This window comes from Neopsephotus bourkii, unplaced genomic scaffold (assembly GCF_033783945.1).
Source record: "Neopsephotus bourkii isolate Nb327-2 ecotype Australia unplaced genomic scaffold, CSIRO-AGI_Nbou_v1 NB_1036, whole genome shotgun sequence".
In the NCBI taxonomy this organism is placed as follows: Eukaryota; Metazoa; Chordata; class Aves; order Psittaciformes; family Psittacidae; genus Neopsephotus; species Neopsephotus bourkii.
The window spans coordinates 1,521,386-1,545,028 of NW_026901525.1; the positions used below are offsets into that span (position 1 = coordinate 1,521,386).

The following is a 23,643-nucleotide window of genomic DNA, read 5'->3' on the forward strand; positions in this document are numbered from 1 at the left end:
TCCCTTTGGCGAGCTCAGCGCCGGCTCCTCCCGCAGCCCCTGCTCCGCTTTGTGCTGCCCGGAGCAGCCTCCTCCGGGACGCGTTCGAGCGCGCTCCGCGGGGGCTGCCCCAACTTTCCCACGGCCGCGGCCCCGCCGGGGGGGTCCCGGTCCGTGCCCCCCCGCCCCCCCCCAAGCTCCGCCCCCCGCGGGATCGCGGCCGGGGCCGGGCGGGGCGGGGACCCGGGGCCGGGCGGAACCCGGCGGCGGCGGCGGCGAACGGGGAGGGCGGGAGGAGCCGCGCGTGCCCCCCCGCTGCCTCCCCCCGCTCCATGGCCCCGGCCGCGGCGGAGCCCAGCGCCCGCTGCCCCCCGGGGACCGGCCCCGGCCCCGGCCGGAGGCGCTCGGCTCGGAGGCCCCCGGTGAGTGCGGGGCGGGGGGGGGGGGGGAGCGGGAGGCGGAGCGGGGGGGGGGGTCCAGGCGGACGCGGCGGCGTCCGGACACACTCGCATCGGCCCCGGGGGCAGGGAGCTCACGGGGCACCCGCGGGCATCGGAACCGCGGTACCCACGGGCACAGCGCGCCCATGGACACGGGGCACCCACGGGCACGGGGCATCCATGGGCACGGAGCATCCATGGGCATGGGGCACCCGCGGGCACGGGGCACCCATGGATATGGGGCATCCATGGGCATGGGGCACCCGCGGGCACCGGGAGTGTGCGGATCCGGGCAGCCGTGGGCATGGGGCACCCAGGGGCACGGAGCACCCACGGACATGGGGTACCCATGGACATGGAGCACTCGCGGGCACGGAGCCTCCATGGGCATGGGGCACCCACAGGCACGGAGCACCCATGGATATGGGGCATCCATGGGCATGGGGCACCCGCGGGCATCGGGAGTGTGCAAATCCGGGCAGCCGTGGGCATGGGGCACGGAGCATGGGGTGCCCACGGGCATGGGACACTCATGGAAGCAGGGCACCCACAGGCACTGGGAACGCACAGATCCAGGGTACAGATGGGCATGGGGCATCCATGGATATGGAGCACACACAGGCACTGGAAACCCATGGACCCAGAGCACCCATGGGCACCCAGCACACACCGACACAGCCGTGCACACGCACTGACACGCGTGCTCACGGGTGGGTGCACACACTCATGTATGGGCTCACGCACCCTTGCACGGCCAGAACACGGCTGCTCCAACCAAACCCCGGTGCTTTGGGCAGTTCCCAAGTCCTAGGATCATGGAATGGGCTCATGGAATGGAAGGGACCTTAAAGCCCACCTTGTTCCATGGAGTCTCCTCGTAGCGGGTTGGGATGAGGAGGGGGCTGTACCGCTGATCCCCACACAGGGTTTGATGTGGGCAGACAGGAGAGGAGGAGTGGGTGGAAATCATCCCAGCAGCTCCTGCAGTTTGGGATGGGGCCGGCCTTTTGGCACAAGGGGCTCAGCTTAATGGGGGGAGCGCCCACGGCTCCCATCGCTCTGCCGGCAGGGTTCTGATTCCTGTAGGTGGGAATAAACGGGAGATGATGGAGGTTTAAAACGCTCCAGGCAAAAGTAATCCCAGCTGGGACCTTCCTTGTGCGCAGGGAGAGCGGGATGCGGGTCCCTGGGGTGGGATGAGGTGGGTTTAGGTGTGCTTGTACCCATCGGATGGCTCGGGACAGGCCTTGGCTGCCCCCCCTGAATCCCTCCTGCTCCTCCTTTGGCAGGGATCTCCCCAAAGGAGCAGCAGGGAAGGTGCCAAATCCAGGCAGAGCTTGGTCCTCATTCCCTGGAAATCCCAACCTGCGGATTTGCCTTCCTTGCCCTGTTGAGGGTTTGCAAGGTGCTCGCCTGCAGCCTCCATCCCTGGGTGCGCTGCAGCCTCCATCCCTGGGTGCGCTGCAGCCTCCATCCCTGGGTGCGCTGCAGCCTCCATCCCCGGGTGCGCTGCAGCCTCCATCCCCGGGTGCGCTGCAGCCTCCATCCCCGGGTGCGCTGCAGCCTCCATCCCCGGGTGCGCTGCAGCCTCCATCCCCGGGTGCGCTGCAGCCTCCATCCCCGGGTGCGCTGCAGCCTCCATCCCCGGGTGCGCTGCAGCCTCCATCCCCGGGTGCGCTGCAGCCTCCATCCCTGGGTGCGCTGCAGCCTCCATCCCTGGGTGCGCTGCAGCCTCCATCCCTGGGTGCGCTGCAGCCTCCATCCCTGGGTGCGCTGCAGCCTCCATCCCTGGGTGCGCTGCACCCTGCACCGCTGCCTTCCCGGGGACAGGAATTCTCCCAGGGAATCCCTCCGGAGCTTCCCACTCCTCCCCCTCCTCCTCCGAGCCGTTCGCAACCCTCCCTCCATTTAATTTTAGATGCTGCAATATCTTGAATTTGGATTTATTAATGATTTCCATGTGGTTCCTATCAGGACGCGTTGAGCAATGCAGATGGCCTGGTTTCGGCATCAGCCCGAGGGGGGGAGAAACACAAGATCTGTGGCGTTTCCATTGTCTCCTTAAACAATGGGCCCATCAGGAGCAGCTGGGATGATGATCCCTTGCTCCAGGGCTGTGACTCTGTAGGATGCATCCAAGCTGCCTGGGTGACCAGCACTAGGGATGGGTCGGATGAGCGGAGCCAACCAGCTGCATGTTCCCATGTGCCGGAGGCTGGGGAGGAGCTTGGCACATGGCCCTGTGCTGGGAGCAGCGAGGACCTTGGGGAAGTCAAGGTGAACGGAGCTGCATCCCCATCGGGACCATCTCACCCCGTCAAACACAGGGTGCAAACCAAAGGGGCAGACCCCTCCGTGTCCCCAAATCAGCGCTGTCTTTCCCTGTATCCTGCTGCCCTGGATCCCATTCCAGGAGACAGCGTTGGCTCCGCTCTGGGATGTGTGACCTGAAGATGGGGATCCAAGATGCTTCTCCACAGCTTGGCCCGGTGTGGAGGTGATGCCTCCATCACCAAGTGCTCAGTGGGGGTGATGGTGTGTTAGCACCTTCCCCATCCCGACCTTCCCTTGGGATAAACCAAGGTTTGGAATGAAACAGGGGATGTTCAGAGTGAGGATCCATCACCTTTGGGTTACAGCAGAGGGGTTTTCTGTGCTGCAGCAAAGGGAAGATGCACCCAGTTAAAACCTGCTGTGAGAACCCCCCCCAGTCCAGCACCAGAAGGTGATTCCTGCTGGGAATGGGGCTAATCCATCCTGCACCGTGATAGCAAGTGTTACTGGGTGTATGGGGAAGCTCCTTGGTTGATGATGATTGATAACGGTGTCCCCAGCCAAGATCTGTCACCGCACTGGGGGGAAGCATCACAATCAGTTCAGTCCCAACTCGGGAGAACGGCTGCAAAGGTGCAAGATTTGGGGAAAAAAGAGGAAAAAGGAGGTGTTTCCATTTGTCAGGCATTGCTGGGGGTGCAGCCTGAGCTCCATGGGTTGGAAGGGACCTTAAAGCTCACCTTGTTCCATGTATTCTCCTTGCGGAGGGTTGGGATGAGGAGGGGGGATGATGACCCAAAGCACGGGATCCTGGAGCAGGGCAGGAGGGAAAACGCTCCCTTGGGAGATGCTGGGGTTCAAATCCCTGCCAGGATGATGGAATCTACCCCGTGCCAAAGCCTTTTCCAGGTGTGAGCCCCCCATCCCTCAACCGGAGGGAGATTTTGAGGCCAAATCTGCTTTTTGGTGACCTGTGGCATTGGTTGTGGCTCTGCTTTACCCCCATCCCGGCCCCGCTGCCGTTGGATGCGTTGGGATTTAGTGTCAAGTTTTAGGAGCATCTGCCCGCGGAGGCGGCAGGAGGGGATTGGGAGGGAGGATGGAGCCAGGGAGAAGCCTTCGTGATGGGGGGGGATTAGGGAAATGTTTGGGTTTATTTTAATGCCAGGCTTATTGCAGGGATTGGGAGCTTAACTCCGAGCCTGGCAGCGGAGCAGCCCTCGGCTCGCTCTCTACCGGCATTCCCATTGGGAACAGGAACCTCAAAACCGGAGGTGTCGGCAGCCATGGATTGGATGGAGGTGGCCCCTGCGTCACCCCCTGTCCCCACCGGGGTCGTTATCCCCTTGCCCTGCATCACCCATGGGCCTCAAGGCTGTGTCCAGCACCACTGCTCCAGTGCTGAATTAATCCCTTGGCGAGGCGCAGAACGGGGTGGAAACGTTGGGATTTGGCTCATTTTGTTTTCCTTTTATATATTTATTATTTTTTTTCCAAAGGGCTTACATAACCTTGGGGATTCTATTAATAAAAATAATGGGTTTGAACTCTGGGAACATCCCAGCCCCGCACTGAGCGATCCCGAGCCTCAGCTCCACAGCAGGGAGAGGGAATGGGGAGTGGGAAAAGGAGATTCCCAGCCTGGAAGCAGGTTGATGGCATCCTCCTGCCCTGGATCCGTACCCCTGTGTCCAGGGAAAAGAAGAGGAGGGAGGGAATGGGGTTATTCAGACCCCATGGATGTGGGACCCTCTTGTCCTGCTGCACTGCTCTCACAGTTTAATGCTGGGTTGTATCATAGAATAGATTGGGTTGGAAAGGACTTTAAGATAATCCAGTTCCATCCCCTCTGCCATGGGCAGGGACACCTCACACTAAACCATGGCACCCAAGTATCCAGTATAAAAGCATGGGAGCAGCATCCCAAACAGCACCCAGACCCAACACAGGGCCCTGCCTGGACCCAGATCTAAGATGTCAATGGGGGAAACTGGGGACGTGACCTAAATCAGGGCATTTAGAGGCAAAGACCCCCAGTCTTTGGGACGTGTTTCTGCTCCTGGTTGTTTCCCTTTTACCACCAAACCCTTCTAACCCTCATTTTCCTATGGAGGGTGCCCATGGCATTGGGTTCATTGCGTTTCCCCCTTGGCCATGCAGGATCCTGGTTCCCAGGGAGCTTTCCCAGCCCCCTCAGCAGTTGGGTTGGGTTGGTTAGGGCTTTATTCCCCTTCTTCCTTTCAATCTCCCTTCTTCAGATTGTCACAGCTTGAGCGCCTGGTGCCAGGAACACGCTGTCATCCTGGAACTCATATCTTTAATTCCTTCCCTCTGGTGCTAATAACACCTTAAGATGATTAAGGCTGAGGATAAAAACCCTTTGTGTCTTGTTTTCCTGCCATCGCTGATGCTGGTTGCTGGCTCCTGGTGCTTCATTCATCCCGGGGTGTGAAATGAGAGCACTCTCCCCCCTCCAACCGGGGTCTTTCTGCTTGGGTTTAGTTTCTGATGAGCGTTGGTACCCCCGGGCTCTGTGCCCTCCTGATGCTCTTCTGCTGCAAGCCCCCTCCTGCAGCATCCCTTGGCCGGGGGCCACCCTGCAGCATCCCCAGTGCCCATTAGGGAGCATTCCCACTGCACAGCCTCGTTGCTGGCCATTGCTGGGACACGGGTTCCTGTCACCACGGGGTTATCCATCGGCTGTTAAAGACGTGTTCAGGCTGGGACGTGCCCAGAGCCTGCCCGTACCGCGGGGCACCGCTTACCCTGCGCACCGCGGAGCCAGCCCGGGTGATGCTTCCCTGCGGGGGCTGAGCAGGGCTCTGTGCATGAAGGCGCCTCTCGCTGTCAGCGCCGACGCTGCCTGGGGCTGGGTCTCACCGGCGGCTCGAGGTGGTGGCACCGCGGGTTGGGTGTCCAGGGGGGGCTTGGGGAGCGGGGGGAGCAAACGGGAGCTGCAGCGGCTCCGACAGAGCCCGAGCTTGGGTTTTCACACCCAGCCCTGCCTCAGTTTCTGCAGCCAGTGGGAAACTTCCCTTCCCCTTCCCCTTTCCCCTTCCCCTTCCCCTTTCCCCTTCCCCTTTCCCCTTCCCCTTTCCCCTTTCCCTTTCCCTCTCCCCTTTCCCTTCCCCTTTCCCTTCCCCTTCCCCTTTCCCCCTCCCCTTTCCCTTTCCCTTTCCTTTCCCCTTTCCCTTCCCCTTTCCCCTTTCCCTTTCCCCTTCCCCTTTCCCTTCCCCTTTCCCTTCCCTTTCCCTTTCCCCTCTCCCTTTCCCCTTCCCCTTTCCCCTTCCCCTTTCCCCTTCCCCTTTCCCTTTCCCCTTTTCCTTTTCCTTTCCCTTTCCCCTTTTCCTTTTCCTTTCCCTTTCCCCTTTCCCTTCCCTTTCCCTTTCCCCTTCCCCTTTCCCTTTCCCAACACCAATGTGTTTTATGTCCCTTCTGTGTCCCTGCGATCCCCATCCTCCCTCCATCCCCATGCTCCCCATGCCCACATCCATGCTCCCATCACCCCGGGCACACAGATCCCCAGTGATGCCTCTTCCCCTCTTCCTCCCCCCCACAGCAGGAAGAGCGGCCGGGCCGGACACGATGACCGCGGAGAACACCGAGAGCAACGGGCCCATGCGGGAGCCAGAGCCGGGGGCCACGAGGTCCCCGGTGCCCCCGGTGCCCCCAGCCCCACCGCGGCGCCGAGGGCATCGTCTGCGGCGGCGCAAGTCCCCGACGGAGGCGCCGGTGAAGGGGCAGCTCCGCATGCGCTCGCCATCGGGAGCCTTCGTCATGGTGGGCATCTCGGTGGTCCTGGTGGGCATGACCATCGCCGTGGTGGGCTACTGGCCCCACCGCGGAGCTGGGGCCGCCGGTGCCACCAACGTCACTGGGGACATGAGGAGGGAGGTGGCGGCCGCGCGCCACGTGCCCCACAGCGAGAAGCTCAAGTTGATCGGCCCCGTCATCATGGGCATCGGGCTCTTCATCTTCATCTGCGCCAACACCATGCTGTACGAGAACAGGGACATGGAGACGCGCAGGCTCATGCAGAAGGGGCTCTACTGCATGGTGGCAGCTCTGCCCGAGGGGACCGGCCCCGGGGACGGGCACTGCCAGCGCGGGGACACCCATCCCGTGCCCAAGGCCAACGCTGAGTGCGTGGAGGGCTGCTACCGCGTGGACCTCTCGGGCCAGCCCTGCCCCAGCACCAAGTGGTCCAACTGCTACGGCTCCAACAGGCTCCAGACCACGGCCGAGTTCCTGCAGCGCCCGGTGGCGTCTCCCGCTGCCTCCCTGCTCAGCCTCCGCTCCGGGGCCTCCACCGAGGCCAACCTCGGCTTCTCCCCGCACCCCGGGGCCGAGTCCCTCCTCTCCTCGGCTGTGGGCGCCTTGGCGCTGCCCGTCATCAAGCTCAACAACTGCCTCTTGGATGCAGCGGCGCGAGGGGGCCCTGCAGAGCCCCACCATGAAGCCCCGCAGCCCTCCCAGCCTGGAGGCATCAGCAGCCATGACCCTGGTGGTGGCCACATCATCATCAACGTGGATGGAGGCGCGGAGCCGGTGGGGACGGAGCTCGGCCCCGATGCGCAGCTCCACGCCCCAGGGCACTCCAAGTCCCTGGACCTGGGCCAGCCCGGGGTGCTGCTGGTGGCCCCCATCAAGGACCGTAAGAACCGGAGCTGGCCGCGGCTGGACCATGTCAGCCTGGTGGGGTACAGCAAGCTGGAGAGCAGCGGCGAGTCCTCGGACCGGCTGCTGGAGCACAGCGAGCCCCGGCCCAGCTCCTGGGCGGTGGGGATGGAGCAGGGAACGCGGGTCTGACACCCCCAGCACCCACCTGAGACCCCAAAACCCACATCCGGGGGAGGGGTTCAGGGGTGCTGATGTGAAGCAGTGCCAAGAGGGGGGTCTTGACCTGCTGCTGCTGCGGGAGGACTCACCTGGGGTGCGATGTCCCCCTCCCGGCTGCCTCTCGATGTCTTCCCAGTGGATGCCCTTGGCCTTACAAAGCCCTTTTCCTGGTGGCTTTTCCAGAAGAGCCCTGGCTTTGAGACCCAGCACAAACTGCAGGATGGGGACATTGGGTGGGTGAAGCCCCACCGGCCCCTGCAGCACTTTATTGCACCGGAGTGGGGGGGATGCTCTGGGGAGGGGGGTGTCCCCTTGCCCAGCCTCAACCCCCTGGAAGGTTTGCTTGACCAGAGCACGTAAACCCAATGGGGCTATTAAATCTTACCTTGATGCCATGTGGTCCCACCTCGTGTTGATGGAGGGATGCTCAGGGTGGGCAGCGGGTCCCTAAGGGTGTCCAAGACCTGCTGCCCCCCCCAGGCTCAGAGTGGGGATGCTGTGTAAATGATGGGTATGTGCAGGATGAGGTGGGAAACTGGAGGGGTTTTAGGAGAGCAGGGATGCAAATGGAGCCCAGGGGAGGTGCAGGCAGCAGCGGTTCCCAAATCCCATCTACGGGACAGGGATTGTTTGTGCTGATTGGGGGGGTGAAGGATGTGGGCTGTGGGAGGAGGGATGTGATGGGCAGGGAGGGGAGGGGGAGCGTTTGGTGCTGGTTTGGCTGAGCCCTGTTGGGTGCTGTGGTGTTATTTGGTGTCCTCTGGGTGCAGAACAGGATCTGCGTGGAATGAGGGCGGAGATGCAGCGTTGGCACTGGGGTGTTGTGGTCCCCATGGGGAGGTAGCACAGGAACAAAACCCTTCAGCAGGGAAGTTCTAGCAGGAAAACCATAGTTGGAAAAGGAAGTTACAGCAGTAGGAGAACGTGGATAGAATGGAAAATGAAGGAGCAGGTCTGCTCCGTCGGGTGATGCTGCGCGGAGGGATGCAGCTCGGATCCCATCCCAGCCTGGGGCAGGGAAGCGCCGCTCCTCTTTACTTCCAAGCAAGCAGTTTTGCCTCTGTTGTTTCTTCCCTGATCCTTTCCCAGGGTCTTTGCCATGTTTTTCCCTAGGGAAGGTGTTCTCTGGTCACTGCTGTGCGGCTCAGCCCCGTTGATTCCCACCAGCGCGTGGCTGCGGTGTCCCCATGGAAGCCTGTCCAGGAGGGTTGTGGGGATGGGGACAGGGGCGAGGAGGTGATGGGTCCCACTGGCCACAAAGCAGCGGTGATGGGGCCTGGTTCAAATATACAGGACCTGGAGGAATATCCGGGAATACCCTTTGTGTTCCTAAGGCTGGAGTGTCCCAGCTGTGCCACCGGCTCAACCAAGCACTGGGACAAACCTCGGCCCAATGCTGGGGTCAGACCTGGTCCTTCTTTGCCCAAAAAAGGCTTTTCTTTAACATCAAATCCATCTCCATCTGTTGGGTTGAGGCCCAAGAGCTGGGGCTGGTTGGGCACAGCCATGGGGAGAGGGAGCATCCCCAGAGCCGGGTACCACCTGGGCAGACGGCGGCATCTTTCTGAAGCAGCTTTTATCCTCTGGAGTCCCTGCATGCAGCTCCCTGGGGATCACTGGGTGCAGGTGGGCACCGCACCACGGGTCCATCCCGGGGGCAGGGGGGTGAACCCAGCTGCTGTGTCCCTCTCCATGGGGTGATGGAGGGGTTGGGAGGGATGCGGTGATGGAGCAGGGTGGCAGGGACGGTGATTTGGGATGGAGCTGACCCCGCTCCTGCAGCCGTTCCCTCCGGAGCCCTGGGAGCAGCCCTGACCCCCAGGCCTGGCACTGATCCATTGGGAACGGGATTGGCTGCCCTGAGCCGTGCCCGGGAGGAACAACCCCAAAATAGCCCAGGCTGGAAGGAGCGGGTGCGGGAATGGGAACGCTTCTCCTGGGGGTGATGGAGGCTGCGGACCGGGATGGAGACCCCGGCAGGACCAGGGATGGGTGAGGAAGGGAAATGGCTCCTGTGGCTCCTTCCCAAGGGATGGGACCGCAAGATGGAGACTTCAGTGTGGGATCCAGGGGCCACCCAGGAGCCCAGGCTGGGCCCCCAGGGAGCTGTGGGCTGCTGCTGCCTTCTGCTGGTGATGGGACAAGAGGTTTGCTGTGGGTTTCCTTGTGTTTGTTTGCGTCTCTCGGCATTGCCATGGTGTTTGTTTGCTCGATGTTTTCCCTTCCTTGTAGCCAGGCAAACTCCCCCTTCCACAGGACGTGGTCTGGACCTGCCCTAGGGGATGCTCTCCCTGCCCAGAGCAGGCGGTTGGAGCTGGATGTGCTTTAGGGTCGCTCCCAATCGAACCCATCCCATGGTTCCCTATGGCTGAGCAGGGTCTGACAGCCCAAGGTGCAGATGGATTCAGCTGTCCCCCACCCGATGCCTTTGGAGCTGCAGCTCCTGCCTGGCTGTGCCTCATCACCCCCAATGCGCTCGCTGCAGGCTCCCCAGGACAGGGTTATTTAAGCATCTCTTGCTGTGACCCTAATTGGGTCGGACAAGGCGAGGAGCCCGGGGCTGCTGCAGGAATAACGTTGGAAGTGATTCAAGCTGCTGTGACACGTTATGGAGCAGCAGCTCCAGCGGTGCCCGGTCCCCAGTGATCCCAGCCTCATCCCTGCGGTCCTGTGTGTTCCCATTGAACACTCGGAGCCGCCTGGAAGCAAAGGCAGCGAGATGGAGCTTGGCTTCATGTTGCTTTTAGCATGTGAATACAGACATGGGACAGCATGGGGGTGTGGAACCCTTCCCCATCTGTCTGCTGGAGGAACTGAGGCACAGGGGTGGTACCACAGCCAGCCACACGGCTGCCTCTGCCATAGGGATGCTCTTCCCACCCCGTTCCCCTTCTCCCGCTGTCCCAACTGGCCGCTGTTCTCTATGGGGCTGGTGGCCAAGCTGCCCCATCAGCTTTCTGCTGGGTATCCCTATCCCTCCCAAAGCTGCTGCGGCCGTGAGGTGGAACAAACAAACAGAAGAGGATGGGCTGGACACCATCTCCCCTGCTCCAGCTCAGCCCCTGGGCAGGAACCTCACGCAGTAGCTTAAAGGGAGGCTCTCCATCGAGTGGTGATGCTTTAGGGGAAACCTGGCCTCTTGGGGTCCCCGCTGGCTCTTTCTGGGGGTCTTGGTGCCCCCCTGGAGCTGCCTGAGGGTCTGAAAGCACTGGGAGTGCAGGAAAACACAGCTCAGGGCTGGGGGAGCGCTGGGTACCACTGCACACGGCAGCAGATGCGGTTCAGAGGCAACGGGTCCAGCTTAGTTTGGACAAAGCGAACTGCCATGAAGCCAGGCTGGGAAGAGAGCCCTTGGAGAAGAGAGAGAAGGGAAAAAGGCTTCAGGGTCAGGGACTGGTTTTGTTTGAGAGTTTATTGGAAAACGCAGTACAAGAAGCAATACCGAACACTTGGGTGGCTCTAAACGCTACAGCAACTTTCCCTTTGATTCCCTAGGGGAGTCCGAAGGAACAGCTCCAGCACTAGTGGATCTAGAAGGGTTTGCCCATTGCAAAGTTCCTATTGGTAGAAAGAAGTGTAAACAGCTAGCCTAGACAACCCACCATCGCCTCCGAGTGTTACAAAGCTCCTTCATCCGCTCTACTAAATCCTTGTGTTCCTTTCCAAGCTCCAAGGATGCTGGGACACGAGCACCTCCGATGGGAATGGTACAACCAGGAAAACCAGCAAACCACAGTTTATTGAAAGCAGGAATCAGTCAGTCCTTTGCTAACACATCTGTGCTGGTCAGAGATTGCTATCTGGCAACCAGAGCCGCCGTTCCAGTTTAATGGAGGAGGGAGAACACGAGCTCCTTGCCTTCCTTTCTATAAAAACATTCATTCATATATAAATAGCTTCCATATAATGTGTATTATACAATCAAGACAGTCTCTGGGTGAATTTGTGGAGTGGGAAGAGCTGGGAACATTCATATAAATAGACCTCACTTAGCTGGGTTGTCCCTAGAAGTGACACAGCAAGCCAGGAGCCAAGGACTCGCCAGTCCCATGGGAGGTGGAAGAGGTGTGGGCAGCACCACTGAGGATGGAAGAAGCTGCTTCTGCTCTGAGCTTTTATCTTCTTCCTGGGCTGCTGCTGCTCCTGTCCAGCTCCTGGCTCGGGTGCTGCATGGAGGAGGCTGTGGTGGGTGGAGAGGGTCAGCAGGGACATCCCACTGGGGTCAGAGCAGGGTGATAGCAGAGGGCAGACGAGGCAATAACTTGGTTAAAATACTCCAGGAGAAACAAGGACTGAGAAGGGGGAAGTGTGAGAATGAACACCCCAGAGACAGGCACCCAGGAAGGAGTTATTGCAGTCTATGAGTCCTTAAAGCAGGGATGCACAACTCCACCTCCTGTGCCAGCAGGTTTCTCACCACAGAAATCCCTGCTCAGGGTGCTCTGTCCCACTCTTTGTGCTCCGGACACCCCAGAGCAAGCTTCAGCCTCACACCACCTTTCCCTAACTTCTCGTGCCTTTAAGCCACGTGTCTTTAAGTGCTCTGCACAAACAGGATTTACCCCACTGGCTTTGTCTGGCATCGCTCAGAAATCCTCCTATTGACTCCTCAGGGAGCTGCTGCAGGGTGAAAAGGGAGGACTGAGTGGCAAAGGGACGTTCTCAGAGGGATGCTCAGCATGATGGGGGTTTAAGGCAAGTGTTACCCAAGTAAGTTGAGGGCAGCAGGGCCACAGACCTGTCCAAGGGTCTGCAGAATAAGGAAGGAAAGGGCTGTTCAGGCATAGATAGGAAGACTTCATCTCTATACTACAGCTGTGGAGCCCAGGAGTCCCTGAATCCCAGTGCAGGATGCCTGGTACCCAACGGAAGGCAGAGCATCCCGGGAGGGAACCATGCACCCAGAACATCCCAGGAAGCAGCGACCAGCATGGGAATGCTGGAGGCTGAGAGTGACCCACACCAGCAAAGCTCAAAGGAAGCAAAATCCTGGATTCCAGCTTCTTCAATGCAGCATCCAACCAATACTGAGAGCTTCCTTCACGTTACACCTGACTCTGAGGAGCTACAGCAGGCCCAGTGGAGTTGAAGGCTGTCTGCAGCTCGACACCAAGTCCTCACAGCCTGAGCTGAAGCCAGGGGCTCCTGAAACACATGATCTGAGTTTAAACCTGCAGAGAGCTTGCTTCATTGCCATCTTCTGCCCATCCTCACCTGAGGAGCGGCAGCAGAGCACTCCATGCCCTCAGCTACCAATGTGCCACACTGGAGGCACATGTAAAAATCACCTCCTCAAAGTGTACTCAAGTGCTCACGAGTGTCTGGGAGACTCTTTACAAAGCCTGGATCTATTTAAGTTTCAAAGCTGGAAGGAGAAACCAGGGCATGATTAGAACATTTCCCTAAGCTCAGGAAGCAGCAGCGGGAGCTCAGTCCCCACTGCTATGGAGGGAAATACATCCAGCCCTTCAGAATGATGTTTTCTGGTCATTGCCATGCTCCAGTGGTCTTTAAGCTCAGCCTAAAGCTGATACTAACCCTGGTATGTCATTCCAGCAGGGTGGTCACACAGCCATACAAAGTACAGACCATTAAGCCAGCGTGGAAGAGGAGGTGGAAGCACTTTCTACATGGTTTGGCTCTATCATGACCAGCAAACACCTGATACCTCCTAAGATTTCTTGTTCAGCCTCTCCAAATACAGCTTGCAGGCCTAAGAAGGATTGTCTAAAGGGTTTTAAACTGAAATGATAGTAGGATACATGCCCTGGTATGTGGGTAATGTGTTTAGCTTTAAACAGCACTGTGAGGGGAGGCAAAAACCCAACCCATGACTTACAAAATACCCCCCCTAAGTTAAAACTCCTGAACACAAACAAGTGAAAAACTATGACACTGAAAAACCCCAGTTGCTGTGAATGCTGCCTAAGCCTACCTTAATAGCATTCCGAGTCCAAACACCTTAAACACACACTTCTAAAGGGCTTTTTCATTGAATGGCATCTAGAAAACACAAACAGGTCGGTAGCACTCGGCAGAGACACACGGGAGGAAGGCGAGATGCTATCACAGTCCTCTTAAAGCTCTAAACTTCACAGTTGTTGAAGCAACTTCCAGTAGTCCTTAAAATCTAGTCAACTACGGAGATGTGGGCATCAGCTACACCACAAAACCCTACTGTGTTCACACATCGGGGGCCTGAAACCCAACGGGGAGGAACCTCCTCTGCATGTGGCTGTGGAGTCTCAAGCTCCCTCGAGCTAAGAAAGAGAAAGAATAAATCAAGAGGCAATCGGAAACGCTGCACAAAAGTCTGACTTCTCTTCAAGTGGCTCTCCCAGCAGAAAGAGCCATGGCTTTATGAAGGCGTCTATGGATCCCACACTGGGAATATGCATGGATGTGGCTTATCTCCTTTATCCCTGATGGGGTGGAGGGACTAGGACTTAAACCAGAGACCCTTTGAGCCCTGCGAGGTGTGTCTGGGTTGGTATTGGAAGAGGCTCTGCGTGAGAGGGAATGCAAAATTGAAAACCTGTAAAAAAGATTCAGTCCAGTTAGAAATATGGCAATATACTTCTGTCACTATATATATATATAAAAAACCCCAAACCCTATATCCAAGGGGATCCAGTGGAGGCTGGAAAATCCCAAGTAAAATGTCAAAGCGCAACTGCTATTAAATGATATGAATGTCTCTGAGTGTCAAGTCTTGGAAATCCGAGGTCTTTGTGCTCCAGGTAGGTTCTTGGTAGTTTTGCTGGGTTTCTTTTTCCTGGTGCTGGGTCTGGCAGGAACGCTTCCTAGGAAGAGGGAAACACGGGAAGTCAGAGCTCCCAACTCAGAGAGGGACCTGTCCCTGAACTGGTGAGACAACTGAAGGCAGAAAGTGAGTCACCATCAGTGGCAGACTCAGATCCACCACCAGGTTCCTGGCACAAACTACACCCTGCTCCCATCCCTAAAGTCCAGGACCCTTAGGAAACCTGTGGTGTTTTTATTTAGGTTTGGAGAGTTATAAAGCTCAACCACAAGTGTGTTAAACCACGTTGTCTCTTCTCTGCTCATCTGTTCTTGCTCCACCTCTCAAATCCCATCTTTGTCAGGAGGAGGCAGGACACAAGCACAGACTTGGGCAACACAAACATCACCAGTGAGGGGGCAGGATGGGCTTTACAGCACTGGTGCACAGGAAGAGTTCCTGGATTCCTTGAGCAGCTCTTTCCCCAAATCCTCAAAACTACAGAGAAGGGAACTTTCCAAGCCAGCCAGGAGCTTGGGGTCCATTACTCAAGGGGTAATGGGTTAAAACTGAAACAGGGGAAGTTTAGATTGGATATAAGGAGGAAATTCTTTCCTGTTAGAGTAGTGAGGCACTGGAATGGGTTGCCCAGGGAGGCTGTGAATGCTCCATCCCTGGCAGTGTTCAAGGCCAGGTTGGATGAGGCCTTGGGTAATATGGTTTAGAGCGAGGGGTTGGAACTGGATGATCTTAAGGTCCTTTCCAACCCTAACTATGCTATAATTCTATTCTATGATACAGGCAGGGGTCTATGCGAAACCTGTATCTTGGCATGCTGCTGGTGCACTGAAGGTGTTTGCTAAGGCAAAGCAGCTTCATCACGGAGCCATGCAGCTTGTTTTAGACTATTCTGGCTCACTTCCACAGCAGGATTAGTCTGTGACTGCTTCATCAGCCTTAAATCATTTCATAGAGCAGCCCAAGCTAACAATAATAAGTGAATTTAAACTTTGACCATATTTAGCCAAACCTCCCTTGCACCCATCCCTCACTGCCTGTGGTCTCCCTACTTACACAGCCTTGCTACTCCTCTGCGATCTCCGTCTCCTGGTGCACAACCACTTTGGTCACTGACATGTCCGGGTGCTGCTCCTTCGCTGCTTTGATGGCCTGTGCTAGGACCTGAAAGAGACCACATTTCAGAGCATGCCACCAAGGGACAGAAGAGACTACTTCTAATTCTGGGGAGAGGAAAAGTGCCTCCACTTGAGCTGCAGTTTGTGGGTGGCATTCGATGACCTCTAAAAGCTGTTTTCCAAGAACAAACCACATCTCTCCCCTGCCCCATGGTAGGAGATGGCTGAGAGCCATCAAGCAAACCCTGTTTATTCAGCCAGCAAGTGTGATGAGCCCATTGCAGACCTTGTCCCACATCTCTTGGAATCCATAAACTAGCCCTTGTGGTTCAGATGTTCTCCTGCCCCATGATACTTGCCACTAAAATCAGATTCAAAGGATAATTCCCTGATGACAGAATCATCGCTTCCAACACACGCTCCAGGCCAATGAGCCTGACTCATCAGAAAGGTTTCATATAAAGCTGATGAGATTTAATGCAGGTGCAGAAGTGCTATGAAGCGACTTCTGGCACTCTACAGCAGCAATAATGCTTCAAAGGTATCAGCAAATTCATGCAGATCTCAAGGAAAAAATCGTATTTCACCTCTTTTGTGGATTTCTTTGCATTTGTCCAGAACAATTCTGCAATCAAAACTTTGCTGCCAACACCAGCTTTGGAACAGAACTGAGCTTTGCTGGCCCAGCCCTGCTGCTGCAAACTGTCAGAAAGGGATTTAGTGCTGAAACCCATCTTGAAGCTTTATTTCTACCCCAGTAAAGTTCCCCTCGGCTGTTTTCTGGTGGAGCTGTCCTCAGCAAGGCAGCCTCAGTGTCTAATTCGTGCCAGGGCTCAGAAGCTCTTCTGGACCACATCCAAACTCCTACCTGGTCGTGGTCTACATCTGCATCTCCTGTGATGACAATCCTCTTTTCAATCCGCGTCTCCGAAATGCCACCTTTTACAGTCTAGTACAAAAGGGAAAAGTACTGTTAGTCTTGGGAAGAAAAAGGAACTGGAGTGCACGGGGGCTGCCTGCCTAAAGACTGGTGCAAAAATAGCATTTCCAAACCCTGCCATCATAGCACGGCAGCAGCACCGTGGGGGAAACTGCCGCTGCTCAAAGGAGGTCTGTCAAATACTCATTTTCTTCTAAGTGAGCCAGGGAAGAGCTTGGTGTGTTCCCCTGGGTTCCTGTGCTGTTACCTTTGTGATCTGGGTGGTGGTGGTGCTGCTGGTGGTCTCCGAAGTGATGGTCTGAGCAGTCAGCAGGATGCCAGGGTCTAAATCTCCATTGCCACCATCTGTCTGTGGGACAGAACAACAGGCCATCAGTCTCTGGGGGCTACATGGGCTGAAGCAGGGGCTCCACATCAACAGAGCAATGCAATCGTGAGGACAGACACTCCTCTCCATCGTGGACCAGGGGACAGAGCAAGCTGAGATGCACAAGGATCACCCAGGTCTGAAGGCTCAGCACAGCTCCTGGACTGATGCAGAGAATCACCCCAGAGGACCTCTGACAATGGAAGTCCTGCCAGTTGGTGAAGTAGGAACATCTATAGCTGGTCACTTGGCTCCCATCCTGCACGACTCGACCTGCCAAGGTCTGCTGAAAAACCTAAGACTCGTCCTTGCCAACTCGTCCCACCCATGTCTCCCTCACAGTGCACCACTAAGGAATGCTGTGCAGCATCCCCAGGACGGCAGCGGGACGATATCTGGAACTACCACAAGGTGGGACCATTTCCCACAGACTGGAAGGAATCTCATGGCACATCACAAGCCGGTATTCTCCATGGAGACTCGCTTTTCCTTTTCATTCCCCTGTTAGAAATGGTAACAGCAGTAAGAGAGCAAACTTCCTCTGTTTCCCTAGTGACACACTGAGAAACAGGGTGATGCTCACCACCACCCAGAGCGGGCATCTCTGAACACCCCCTGTGCTCCTGAGCACCCTCTGGGGCAGGAATTGTTCCTCAGCTCCATCTAAACCTGCCCTGGTGCAGCTTGAGGCCGGTTCCTCTTGTCCCATCCCTTGTTCCTTGGGAGCAGAGCCCAGCCCCTCCTGGCTCCATCCTCCTGTCAGGCAGTTGTAGGGAGCCATCAGGTCCCCCCTGAGCCTTCTCCAGACTGAACCCCCCAGGTCCCTCAGCCCTTCCCCATCACACTTGTGCTCCAGGCCCTGCACCAGCTCCAGTGCCCTTCTCTGGCCCTGCTCCATCACCTCAATGTCTCTCTTGTAGTGAGGGGCCCAGAACTGAACACAGGATTCAAGGTGCAGCCTCACCAGTGCCCAGTACAGGGGCACAATCACTGCCCTGGCCCTGCTGCCGCACTGGTGCTGATCCAGTCCAGGATGCTGGGGACTTCTTGGCTGCCTGGGCACACCGGACTTAAGCCCCTGGAAAATGAATCAGAACACACCTTACCTGTGCAGCTTCGTAGGTGATGGTCTTGGTCTCCGTGTGGACAATGGGGACTTCTTTAGTGGGGATTTCGCTTTTGACAGCACTGGACACGTCGGAGATGGTGACAGTCTGTGTCTTCACTAGCGGTGGCTGTGAGACAGGGTTAAAAACATCTCCATGAAGACTCAGTTAAGCATTTCCACACCGTGACAGTGCTCCTGGCAATGTTCTGACACTGATCTGATAAAAGCACTGTGGGAGTCAAGGTGAGCCTGGAGCTATTTGGGTTTAAGTCTCTAGGATAACACACTGCTCAGAGGGCAGAGATCATGTGTGAGGATCAAACCCTTCAGACCTCCTCCAACACCCTCAGGTCAGCCCAAGCGAGGCATGAAGGGTTCAACCAGTGTGTCACACCACCACAAGGAAACTGTCTCCACTGATGACCCTTGTCTACTGATGACCATGTCAAGATTAACACAACCCTTGGGCAAATAAGAGACTTGCTCACGGCTGAGAGGCTTCCTCCTGACTGGAAGTGGAATGCTGTATGAGCAAAATTCCTCATCAGATCCTAAGACTTGAACTTTTATTAAATCAATGTCAGACAAAACAGAAACGGGACGTCTCGAAAGAGAAACGGGGAGGGGGAAAAGAGAAATCAGTTGTTCCACCACCTGATAATCATCCAGCAGACGACAGGGTTAGTTCAGACCCACAGTGTTTTCCCAGAGGGCTTGATTGCTGCTCACCATTCCCAAACCTGACAGATGCCACTGTGGTTGTTAGCAGGGGAAGTGGGCATCTGTTTAACCAGAAGCAATTCATACCAACACTGAAGCAGGCAAAAATACCTCCCGTGGTGGGGAGCAGGAAGGGGACATCAAGGCCCACGCTCACGATGTAAAAGTGTGTTTGACAGCGCTTCAAATTTGCTCTGCTGTGCTAAGGCTCAGCCTCTGCTACAGCTGGAGACGGCAAAAACCTCAAGGAACTAAAATTACATGCCTTTGGAGCTTAAAGATTTCCCTTTTTGGGGATGCAACAGGATGCTTTGAGCACAGAAAGGCAGAGGGCATTGCGCCATGGCCATTTCATGTGAAGACAAATTGAGCGGGGCTTGTGTGCACTGGCTGTGGGAGCTTAACCAGCTGGTTAGCTCCAAGCATGGGGCCAAGCCAACACAATTCCTCTCTGGATCCATGGCATCTGCTTGCTGCAGTGTTTGGGTCCCACTCCAAAGGGGGTGCAGGGGAGCAGGCACTGGGCTCACTACCTGGAAGCAGCGAATGACTGCGGGCAGCCCGGTATTAGCATCCGAGTCGTGACACTCGCCATTTAGCTCTCTAAAGGCAAATCTGTCTTCACCTTCCTCTGCCACCTCCTCCTCTCCTGCCCAGGGCTGCTGGGGAGGTGCAGGGCTGGTGGGGGGCTCCAGCTCTGAGAGCTCCGAGTCCTTCTCCACGTCCACACACAGCCCCTTTGCACATCTCAGGTCCTCCTCGCTCATGGGGAGGCTGGGAGCCACCTCCTCCTCCTCGCTGCTTAGGGAGGAAGCACCAAAGTTCTGGCTGGGAGAAGGCTCTGAGGCGGGTGGCACTGGGGTCTCACTACAAGCTACCGACCGCTTTGAGCCCTCCCATGCCACGCCAGTGTTAACACTGCTCCTCTCTGGCACTGCAGCCACATCCTCTCTGGAGACAAAGTCACTCATTGTCTAAAAGGAAATGGATACACAAAAAAGGCCAGGGAGAGAAAGAGAAAGAGCGTTAGGGACAACAGGAGGTCATGAAGCATAAAGGCAAAACATCAGTTTCTTACACAACACATCTCCAGTAAGGCATGCAACAGCAGTGGGTTTGGACACTGGAAAACCTGAAGACCTCTGCGCTATGTGGTGCATCCATGGCATTTACTGCCATGGCTTCCTGGCATATGAATAATCCCCTCTCCTGAAGTTTAAGGGATTAACAACTCTGCACCTACAGGAAGAACCACTGCTAAACACTTTTTACCCAGTTTGGAAACAGGAATGATTTTGGGGTAGGAAGTGGGGACTTGTGCACACCCAAAACACACATTCCACAACAATACTACACCAAAACCACACCACAGTTCTGCTTTTAACTCCTTGAAATATTGTTGTGTTTTAAATTGCACGTGGAGGTTAAAAGAATAAACCCTGAGTAACTGTGCAGGATAATCTGCTTGTGCTCTCTGGTGATGAAATCTGGTCACCTAAAGGGATCTGAATGATTTCCTCAAGGCAAACCAGTTCAAGTCATTCAGCACAAACCCTTTCAGCTGAGGACTAAAGAAATGTGGCTTTAAGCTGGAAAGCCAAACGTTCACACTGATGTGTGCTGACCCATGGCCACCAAGCCACTGTTACAGCCCAGCAAGCTGCCCTTGACCATTAGTTCGGCACTACCGACCTCACTGTACCATACTTTAAGCCAAAAGCAGTTGGCACATGGACACCTTTGCAGCAGCTAAACCTCCTGGAGGGCCAACATAACTGGCATTTGTGATGGGGAGCAGGCACCTAATGAAGCAAGTCAGCTCCGCAGAAGCAAGGAGCCTGTCCAGAGCACCTGAGATGCTTGGGAAGAGCGTGCCAAGCCAGTTTAACCAAGGCTGGTGCTCTCCTGCTCCCTGGACAGCTTGTTAGCAAGGTCTCAACTAGGTTTTCTTACATCTCAAGCCAGGAGGGAAGCAACGGTGGCAAAGAGTTAAAACACAAACACGATAGAAAGGTTTAGCAAAACCCAGCTCTTTGCCCCAGTACCCAAGTGATAAGTATTTCACCTTGTGGATTTCACAGAACAGAAGCATTTCAGTCACCAGCAGTGAGTGATGGCTACAGACCTGCTCTGGGATAGAAACTGTGCTTCTCTCATTACTGACGTGGAAAGTTGCCTTGAAGGAAGGCAGAATAAGCAGTTACAGGCACCTACAATATTGCACATCTTGAAGCTGTCACATCATGCAGCACCAGGGAAAAAGGAGGAAAAAAACCCCACTTAGGATACTGCTTAATCAATGCTATTCATATTTCTTCTTAATAATTAACCTTGGGGCTGATTTCTGGTAACTCTGTATAGAAATAAGCACATTTCTGTTCATCCAAAAAAACAGTGATTTAATCTTCATAAGAGCATGGCAAGTCCATTTTGTCGACTGGGATTCTAATTCTGGGGGTGGGATAAAGATGAACAGAAACTGCTGCCTCACTTTGTACTCCGAGGAGTCTCTGGGCGACCAAAAACCTCTAATTTGGGCTTAAAATGGGAGGTCTGAAGCCTGGGGGTTCTCCAGTACAATGTATGTTTTGTACACCAGAGGCTTTCACCCTGATTGACCTCATCTAATGGCCCAGTTCAATAGCGAGTTAAAGAATAGGAGTTGCTTTATAGAGGAACAAATAGATGCTTATTTTAGTATCTTTTCAAGAAATGACTCGTTCCACTGTTCCTCCCGGGTGTTTTTCAGTTCCTTGCTTCTTTATATTGCAGAGAGATTACCTGCCAGATTTCTATCCATTAGGATTTCCAGCCTCTTGGGCTTCTCTTAAGTTCTTGGGATACTGCTTAGGAAAATGCATTTAATAGGAGTGTAGGGACAGTGATGAGGACTGCGCTGATCAGGTCAGACTGCACACATAGGGATGTGTTATTTCTGATCAAAACCACTTCCATCTGTGCTCTGCCAAAGGTCTGTCCAGATCCCACCCTCATTTTGCCTAATACAAGATAGTACACTGCAGTATTGCACAGAGCAGGAGTGGAGGTGGTTGGCTTTGAACACCCACGTCTTCATCTTGCCTTAAAACCTGAATTTACAGACTGATGTTTCCTTATGCTAACTCATCGTGGCATCTTGAGAAGACACAGAACATCTTCTGGGGTGTAATGGGAACTGCCTTAGGAGCAAGATGTCCTTATGTGACGGCCGGGGCAGGACTCCACCAAGAGGAAGAACCACAGAACAAAGCAGATTAGGCAGCTACGCAAAGGCAGATCTAGTTGAGAGACAAACATTGGTACAGTCAGGACAACTTCCCACAGGAAAAATAATGTGCATTTCGGAAGTATCTTGTATGGTAAAAGCATAAAGAGAGGGAAAAGCTTAAATGAAGCCTAGAGCATACATACATAGAGTGGCATCAGTAGAGCAAAGTGCAGCAACAAACATGCAGGCTGTGAAGCCAGAATGAAATCCTGATAAGATCAAGGGATCAGAAGCACTTTTTTCCTTGCTTTGCTATTCCATCAGTAAGAAGAAAGACTCATTGGAAGATGTTTGCTTCTATAGAAAGTTACCTATTGACACACATTGCTTTTTTTAAAGCACACAACTGTGGTTGGTCCTATATTTAAAACATGTTTGAATGCAGGCTAGAAATATTAACTTTAAATATAAACCACAAAATAACCCCAATACCACCACCCCCCCACACACAGGAATTTGAACATCTGTTCCAAATTCTGATCTTATCATGATTTATTTTCCCTTGCAAATGCAGAAGCATTCCTGTTTGGAGGGCTCAGGCTTGCAGAGTTCCAAGCTCTCCTCGAGACCCTGCGAGTTCCTGGCCTGCAAAACTGCCCATTTCCAGAGCTCCAGACTCAGACCAGCGACGCCTCCATCCCACACAAGCCATACACAGGGTCAAGAAGATACAGCACAGGATGCAATGCCCCCTGATGAAACACATGGAACCGGACAGGAATGCAACTGAAACATCCCCCCTGTTAAATGCAAACCTTTGTGCACCTGATGCTGCCAAATGCCGAGGATACAGCTTAAGCATTGCAGTGTAATAAGTGACACACAATAATTCAGACTGGGGATAAATTAATAACAGGCTTAATGGCTTGGCTGGTACCAGTGAGCAAAAGGATTTATGCTCCTTAAAAAGTGATTGGGTATCAATGTCTTTGTATGTTTCCTGGTTTGGATGAGGACATACTCCTATGAACCAGCTGTGCTCCCAGATGAATGCCTGTTTTCTGCAGCCCATACATGCATGATGCTGCCTCTCCTCATCCCAAACCAGACTCCTATCCTGCAGGAAACTTAAGGATTGCTAAAACAACGTCAAGCTGCCAGTCACCAAGGACTTGTGCTAAAACTGGATTAAAAATGACACTGAAGTGCACTCTCCCTACAGCTACCATGTGAAATGGTAGAAACAGACATGGTTTAGCCCTGGCAGTGCTGGAGTGAAGGCTGGGCTTGATGCTCTTGATGTTCCAAGCTGGTTGGTCCTATGATTCTATGGAATTCCAGCTGATTAGTGCCTCCCAGTCCCCTTCTTTTCCAGTCATTAACATTGCCACATGTTATTAGGTTATCCCCAGCAAGTATCACAGAAGCTAACAGGCTCCGCGTGACCGTCTACAGATGCACAGGTAGATGATGTCCACACTCACCAGTGAGAACTCCCAGCTCAACTGAGGCTGTCAAAGCACTTGGATAAAAGGTATTATAAAGCAGAAAACAAGAGAGCCTTAATTTACAGTACGTGCCATGCCTTAAAGAACTGCTTTGCCTTAAAGACAGAAGAGTTTAGAAAGCATTCAACAACCCCTGGCATTTGAAAATGATGGCCATTACCTACGGATTCACATTTGTGGATGGTGTTTTAATTGCCATCGATCTGATCCCAACAGCCTGACCAGCTTAGTCAGGCAAGAGAAGGATAAACCAGAATCTGGCCAAAGTTAAGAGTAAGGCTAGAAAATACTCAGCATGCTACAAGCTTACAAAGATCAACTTGCTGCCATGAACAAGAATCCCAGGATATTACATGATACACAGCAGCCACCTCCAATGCAC

At 54.8% G+C, this 23,643-nt stretch overlaps 2 protein-coding genes across 36 annotated transcripts in view; one reads left to right on the forward strand and one right to left on the reverse strand.

Annotated features, from left to right (window-relative positions):
* The first annotated feature begins 256 nt into the window (after positions 1 to 256).
* On the forward strand, positions 257 to 7,509 carry TMEM200B (transmembrane protein 200B). 2 transcript variants are annotated; one of them, XM_061360688.1, is made up of 2 exons: positions 257 to 401; positions 6,253 to 7,509. In XM_061360688.1, the coding sequence occupies exon 2, from the start codon at positions 6,279 to 6,281 to the stop codon at positions 7,500 to 7,502; it is 1,224 nt and encodes a 407-aa protein (XP_061216672.1). In that variant the 5' UTR covers positions 257 to 401; positions 6,253 to 6,278; the 3' UTR covers positions 7,503 to 7,509. The 2 variants fall into 2 exon arrangements, with proteins under 2 accessions (XP_061216672.1, XP_061216671.1); XM_061360687.1 differs by lacking the exon at positions 257 to 401 and adding an exon at positions 2,624 to 2,696.
* Positions 7,510 to 13,506: 5,997 nt separating this feature from the next.
* Positions 13,507 to 23,643, reverse strand: part of EPB41 (erythrocyte membrane protein band 4.1) — an 87,458-nt gene continuing 77,321 nt past the window's right edge. For 24 of the 34 annotated variants that reach the window (XM_061360658.1, XM_061360656.1, XM_061360657.1 and 21 more), the window contains 6 exons: positions 19,079 to 19,519; positions 17,824 to 17,952; positions 16,598 to 16,699; positions 16,279 to 16,359; positions 15,349 to 15,456; positions 13,507 to 14,335 (listed from right to left, as the gene is read on the reverse strand). In XM_061360658.1, coding sequence (XP_061216642.1) covers positions 15,358 to 15,456; positions 16,279 to 16,359; positions 16,598 to 16,699; positions 17,824 to 17,952; positions 19,079 to 19,519 — 852 coding nt within the window. In that variant the 3' untranslated portion in view covers positions 13,507 to 14,335; positions 15,349 to 15,357. The remainder of the gene's footprint in view (positions 14,336 to 15,348; positions 15,457 to 16,278; positions 16,360 to 16,597; positions 16,700 to 17,823; positions 17,953 to 19,078; positions 19,520 to 23,643) is intronic. The other 10 variants (XM_061360681.1, XM_061360680.1, XM_061360678.1 and 7 more) reach the window with 1 other exon arrangement.